Raw genomic sequence first — 7,127 nt, 5'->3', positions numbered from 1 at the left:
CCGCCTCCGCACGGCGGCCACCGCGCCGTGTTAGTGCGACCCGTGCCACGTCGCCGGCGCTTGGAACCTTTCCTCGTTCTCATATATACTATCTCTTGTCAATTGCCCAAACCGTGAGAATCCCATGCCATGCATCATCATTAACTCATCACACAAACCCCCACCCTTTCTGGGAAACTTCACTTTGCCCTCCATAACTACTGCAGGCTTCAGCTGCCCCGCCTCTCTCTCTCTCAAACAGACAAAGCACTATTCCTCACATATTCCCCAAAACCACTATTTACATTTCTACCCCGGGCCTGTCTTTTTCTCTCTCTTCCACTCCTTCAAAGTGGACTGTCCATCCTTCTACCTCAACCCTCACACCTTGCAAAAACAAGGGAACTAGAGAGAAAAGGAGAGAGAGCTCCCCAGAAGAGAAGACACACACAACACACAACCAATCTGCTTGGGGGAAGGAGAGAGAGAGTGCGCAATGGAGCTCTTCCCTTCCCAGCCGGATCTATCCCTCCAGATCGGTCTCCCCGCGAGTGCACACGGCCACGATCACCATCGCGCCATGGGCGGGAGGTTCTTCGGCCCCCCGAGTAGCGGCAACATAGGCGGGGACCCGGCCATGGCGGCGTCGTTGCAGCTTCCGTTTCCCATGTCACCTATGCCTCTGCCACCCCACCACGCCGGCGCGCCGGGGCACGGCGGTCTGTACTACCATCACCACCCCGTCCCCGACGGCGCCATGCTGCGGCCCATACGGGGCGTGCCGCTCTACCCGACGCCGTTCCCGCCCCCGCCTCCGCACGGCGGCCCCTCAGCCCCGGCCACCGCACCGTGTTACTGCGACCCGTGCCACGTCGCCGGCGCCTGGCGCCGCGGCGTCGGTGGGTGTGGCGCGCGCCTCGTCGGCTTCCCGGCGCCGAAGCGCGCCGCACGCGCGCCTCGCATGCGGTGGACGTCCTCGCTCCACTCCCGCTTTGTCCACGCCGTGGAGCTTCTCGGCGGCCACGAGAGTACGTACTGGCTACCTTGCCTATCCCTCTCGATCGCCATTATATTGGCCAAACGACTTCTTGTGGAAGAAAAAAGGTTGCTTTTGCCTAATCTTGTTGTGGCGATGTAAAATTTCAGGGGCGACGCCGAAGTCAGTTCTTGAACTCATGGATGTGAAGGATCTCACCCTAGCTCATGTGAAATCTCACTTGCAGGTAACCCATGTTCATAAACCTTACCACTCACGCATTAAACACTTATTAATGCCCCTTTAACTAGTTACTCGTTCACTAAGTTTGATTGAACTGCTAATCCCCTTAAGTGAGACTAAGATGAGAGATGGAAACAGATGCATGGACATGGATCTGTGCATCTCTCCTGGGTCTCTCTCCTCTCCTGTGTCTGCTTTGCCGTAGCAGTGCTAGTTACTACCATACACTGCTCAATGCTGTACCAGCCCACATGCATGCAACCGATCAAAGTGAAAGGAAGAAATAAAGGCAGAGAGAGAGCGAAAGAGAGAGAGAGAGAGAGAGAGAGAGGCAGATGTGGTTAAGCAGCAACAGTGGCACCCCTGTCTTGTTCTGCATCTCTTGTAATATCATGGAAACTTCTCCTCCTTTGCACAGCTAGGTCAAGTCCTCCATGCTGTGGGCGTGGGGTTTCACATCCATAGCATATGGCATGACATACTAGCTAGCTAACCGGCCTAACCTACTAGCTCTAGCTGGCAGGCACGCACATCACACACATGATCAACTGTACAGTGCGAATGTGAAGGTGGGTTCCTTTCTTATCCTCCTCGATTGGTTTTACCAGCCCTCTTAAGCAGTCATGTCAAATCTTGCGGCTAGCTAGACTAGGCCAGCAGGCAGCACAGCAGCCATGATATATCGATCTCTTGCACAGCTGCAAATCTTATGATTTGCCAACTAGTAGTAAGATTCTTCATGATTTGATCTCTCTGGTCAGCTAGTAAATGTTAAGTTAGACTTTTCGAGATAATGATAAAGTCAGATGCTAAATTACATGAGTGTCTTTTCTTTTACTTCGTTGCTGCAGATGTACAGGACTGTGAAGAATACCGAAAGGCCGGCAGCTTCGTCAGGTGAATAGTACATGCATGTCCATAATGTGTGATTGATACTAGTAATGGTTTCATTTGCTCCCTTTGGAATATATAGATGCCAACTTAAACCTGCTCCAGCCTTCCATTTTATTCCGTTCTTGATGTGTGTTCCATGTTAAGCAGATCAGGCTGACGGCTTCGAGAACGGGTCGGCTGGCGAGATTTGCGACGACAACTTGCTTGATCTGCGAGGCGGCGGTAGGCCGGAGGCACTGGCAGCGGCCACACGGAATGGAAGGTTAGCTGCAAATGATGATGACAGGAGCATCGGCGCCGGTGCCACTCATGGTGGTGCCCTGTGGAATAGCTCCTCAAGGTAGGCATCGCACAATCACATTATATATAGCTTAATTAATTGTCTGAGCCTGTGTTGATAATTTTTATGTAGTAGTAATCCCTAGTAGTAGTAGTTCTGATAAAACTATCAGCAGGAGAACTAGTTCTCACATTATGTGCCTGCTCCATATGTAAAAACTACTACTCCTACTAGTAAAGACAATTGGTTTAAGAAAAAATCGTGGATTAAGCGAGCTAGCCTTTCAATTGATGTCACCTCACACTGTCATGTGCTCTCTTTGACTTAGGAGGGCTTTGCTATACTTTAGTTTGGCCAGTAAAAAAATGCCTCTTTTACCCGCATGCTCATCCCGGCTGTTTTTGTAAACCCTGCATTAGAATCAGTTCCAGGTAAATGTGATACGTATCCAGGACGAATTGGGAGTACCAATTTGTACATTGCGCCCTAATGTTTTGGAACAGCCGCTTGGTCTGTCCGTTTTACTCGGCCTGGCATGCTACTTAAGCTGGCCTGAATGCGGTAACTCTGATGGTTTCATATTTAATGGAACAGGGGGGCAACCCCTTTTGTTAATATCATCATAAAGTACCGTAGCTACTCTCATGGAGACAAGCAATGGTTTTGTCATGGAGCTCCTAGACCTAGACAAATAAATGCTTCAACTATGACCTCATTGTGCACCCATGCCTGCTGTTAGTAATTACAAAGGCGTTGTTTGTTGGCAGAACAACTTGTATTGACTTGCCCCCACATTTTCTTGTCATATTTCTGGGAAATGGATAGAAAAGTAGTACTAACTTGAGTTGCACTTGTTGGTGCGGGATATATGTGCAGGGAGGAGCATTGGTCAGGCTTTCCTTGTGATTCCAACAACGAAAGCATGCAATCTTTCAAGGTAAATCAGCTAATTAGCCTGTTTCCGTTAGCATAAATAGCAACAAATAGTGTGGACGCGTCAAAGTTCAAACAGATGGGAGACTAATTGTTAACGTGGATGCAGGATCATATGCAGTCAAAGAGCCTAGAGATCCTATCAGACATCAACTCCTGCCTGTCAGAGACGACGTCCAGCGCAAGCGCGCCGAACCTTGACTTCACCCTAGGGCGGCCGCACCAACGCCGGAGCTGAAGAGCTGTCGGCGTCAACTGTAGCCTGATCGATCCATCGCCTTCGGCAAGAATTAGAATTACTTTACTAGTTAATTTATCATTAGGATGGCCCCAATACCATCTTTGGCTGTTGAAAGGTGGGTGTCGGGTGGCAGGGGAAAGGAGGAGCTAAAGATAGGTAGGAGTACCTAGGTCGATCTCCAATGAAAAGCAAGCGTTTTCTAGTGGAAATGTGTCTCATGTTTAGGGCAATCAAAAGGGCTCTTCTTCTTCTTTCTGTAGTGGTAAGATTGAGCTGTACTAGTAGCCAGACAGTTAGGGAAGAAACGAATTAAAGGGTGTGAATCATGCATGCTTTCTACACATACCACTGCATCGTGCACATGTCCATGCCATGCCATGCAGGAGCTTTATTTTTTGCTTGCCAGATAGTACTGTGGCTTTTGTAGCTCTTCATGGTAGTGATGAAAAAAGAGGCAAGATATGTTGATCGATATGATATGCATGTACTACTGCGGGTAATGCATCCAACAATACTGTGCACGTAGTCTTATGGAAATGTTCAGCTACGTATACGTGCATGTGTGTCCATGCAGTTACTTTCACTTTCCTTGTCTCCCAGAATTTTTAGCAAGCAGGTGCATCTCCATCGTCAAACAGAAAGACAAAAGGAGATCTTGCACTTGCTCTTTTTTTTTGAGTAATGCACTCTTCTGTGTCAGCATGTCTGACATGACGGGGCAGGAGTGGGACGCCCACGAGGCGTGATCAAGGACAACCACAAGGTGACTAGTGTCATGGTATAACACGGCCACCTATGGGGCCATCAGCCCCTTTGTGGTTCGACAAGGAGGAAGGGCGCGTTGCATAAAGAGCGGAGACTGTAGAGCAGCACGGCGGTGATGACACAGGCAGTTTTTACCTAGGTTCGGGCTACCGCGAGCCGTAAAACCGTACTCCTGCTTTGGTGGATTAATGAGGGGACCGTAGTGGAGACGTGGTGCTCTAGCCCGGCAAGGTCGCCTCGGGACAAGAGCAGCTCGCGCGTATGAGTGTACAAAAGTACAAAAGTCCGAATTCTTGTACGTTGCTATCGATAAGTTTACAAAGTGGCCGGAGGTGGAGTCCGTGAGGAAGGCGACTGCATAGTCAGCTATCATGTTCTTGAAGGGATTGGTATGCCGTTTTGGAGTACCCGTCGGAGTCATCACTCACAATGGCACCCAATTCACAAGCCGCGCCTTCATGCAATACGTTCATGCCCTTGGAAGCAAGGTCTCATTCACCTCTGTTGCCCATCCCAAAAGCAACGGACAAGCTGAGAGGGCAAACGCTGAAGTGCTATGAGGACTCAAGACAAGAACATTTGATAGGCTGCAAAATTGTGGCAGGCGATGGATCGACGAGCTGCCGGTGGTTCTTTGGTCCCTCCGCACGACACCAAATCGAGCTACCGTCCAGACTCCCTTCTCCCTAGTCTATGGGGCAGAAGCAGTGCTCCCCACGGAACTCATATACGGGTCACCTCGAGTACTTGCCTATGAAGAAGCAGCACACGAACAACACCGGCGTGATGACGCTATGCTACTTGAGGAGAACCGTCGCCGGGCTGTTGTACATGTTGCACGATACCAGCAGGCCCTGCGTCGCTATCACAGCCGCAGAGTCCATGCCCGAAGCCTTGAGGAAGGTGACCTTGTCCTTAGACGTGTTCAGCCCGCCAAGGGTTCCAAAAAGTTGACGCCGAAGTGGGAGGGCCCTTACCGGGTGGTATGAGTCACCAGACCTGGCACCGTCCGTCTGGAGACCGAGGATGGCATCATGGTGCAAAACTCATGGAACATTGAGTATCTTTGTAAGTTCTAACCGTAAGGCGCGGCTGCCGGGCCCTGCCCCATCCGCCACCCTTTTGTACGAGCCTTGTTGATGATGCATGTAACCCTTTATACAAAGCCAGGCGCAGACCCTGAGCAGTAGATAAATAAACGAAGCGTTGGGGCCTCTCTAAAACATGCATGCATGCATAAGCATATCATGAGCATAGCATGATCATGTAGATAAGATCATATTTTGCTTTGTTTTCATCTGCACTAAGCTGCAGGGTTCTTTCCGTGGACGCAGTCCCGAAGAGAAGAAATGAAGACAAGCCTACATATCGGTCCCCGGCAAGCCAAACAGATAAGTTCCTTCTTATCCATATATGTTCTGTAAAGTGAAAACTTGTGCATATGAAAACCTCATCACCTTCGAAGCATAGGTGCTCCCATCCTATGTTCTGAACGTTGCTTCGGTCAAGGTGGTTGTAGTGGCCTTTGACGGAGGAGGTTTGACGAGGAGCAGGTTCCTTTCCATAGTTTGTGCCCGGCAGGCCAAGCCCCGCATCAACAAATGGAAGGCACCTATAGGATAGCTTGCCGGAGAAAACTTGTTTACTTAAACGTATAGAGGCATCTCACCTCTGCTTGGACATGGTACATGCACAAGTACCCGGCAAGGCTTGTCTTTTTTCATTAATATGCGGATAAGCAAGTACAAATCTTACATGACACAAACATGGATAAAGGAGATTACATATTTTGGACTAAGGTTTGGCAAATGCCTACACATTTTAGACTCAAAAAAGATAAGTGCCCGGTAATCCCTTTCTTGTCCCTATCCTCCTAGGAGCTATAGGGGGAGGTGAAGAGGACAAAAGGAGCGCCTGGGCAGAAGCCTAGCCTCACCCCGTCAGGCCCCAGGGCAAGGAGCCTGACAAGATCGGGAGGCCGCGAACGAAGGTGATGGTGAAGAGAGCGATGGAGGGACCCCCTGGTCACCGCCACCGGGTCCAGCAAGACGCGGTAGGCGAACGAAGCCGAAGGCCATGAGGAGGTCTGCCGGGGTCCAGCTGGAAGGCTACTGGGGGAGCCGGAGGCACTATCCGCACCCCCACATCCAACGCCTCGGCAGATCACCTTGCCAGGGAGGAGATGCAGGTGTGGTGTCGCATACGTCTTGCTGACAGTGATGGTACGGCTGGCGATCAACCGGAGTCGGAGCCATCGTCCCCTCCATTGGCGGCGTCATCATCGCCGTCATTGTCCTCCTCATCGCTATCGCTTGAGGAGGAGCTCTCGTTGTCGGTCGAGCTTTCCACGCAACACCCTAAACGAGCACCCTAACGCCTGAAGACCTTGACGGAGAGCAAGGTGGTGTCCATTAGCTTGAAATGGAGAATGTGCCCCGCCGCCAAGCTGTGGGCACATGCAAAGGTCTTCCAGCCATGCCTGAGGTGAAGGAGAACGTAGCATGCAATTTCAAAAAATTTCCTACGATCATGCAAGATCTATATAGGAGATGCGTAACAACGAGACGGAGAGAGTGTGTCCACGTACCCTCGTAGACCGAAAGCGGAAGCGTTAGGTTAACGCGGTTGATGTAGTCGAATGTCTTCACAATCCAACCGATCCAAGTACTGAACGTACGGCACCTCTGTGTTCAGCACTTGTTCAGCTCGATGACATCCCTCGAGCTCTTGATCCAGTAGAGGGTCGAGGGAGAGTTCCGACAGCACGACGGCGTGGTGACGGTGATGGTGATGTGATCCGCGCAGGGCTTCGCCTA

General features: G+C 50.6%; 1 protein-coding gene across 1 annotated transcript; it reads left to right on the top strand.

The window, feature by feature from the left end:
- Window positions 1–245: 245 nt before the first annotated feature.
- Window positions 246–3,889, top strand: LOC119328113 (probable transcription factor KAN2). Its single transcript, XM_037601145.1, has 6 exons — window positions 246–1,007; window positions 1,126–1,202; window positions 2,050–2,095; window positions 2,240–2,432; window positions 3,249–3,309; window positions 3,415–3,889. The coding sequence occupies exons 1-6, from the start codon at window positions 476–478 to the stop codon at window positions 3,541–3,543; spliced, it is 1,038 nt and encodes a 345-aa protein (XP_037457042.1). The 5' UTR covers window positions 246–475; the 3' UTR covers window positions 3,544–3,889.
- The last annotated feature ends 3,238 nt before the right edge of the window (window positions 3,890–7,127 follow it).

Source organism: Triticum dicoccoides, chromosome 7A (genome assembly GCF_002162155.2).
Source record: "Triticum dicoccoides isolate Atlit2015 ecotype Zavitan chromosome 7A, WEW_v2.0, whole genome shotgun sequence".
Taxonomy (NCBI): domain Eukaryota; kingdom Viridiplantae; phylum Streptophyta; class Magnoliopsida; order Poales; family Poaceae; genus Triticum; species Triticum dicoccoides.
Note: the sequence above shows the minus strand (reverse complement) of the source record. Positions and strands in the feature narration are given on the sequence as shown.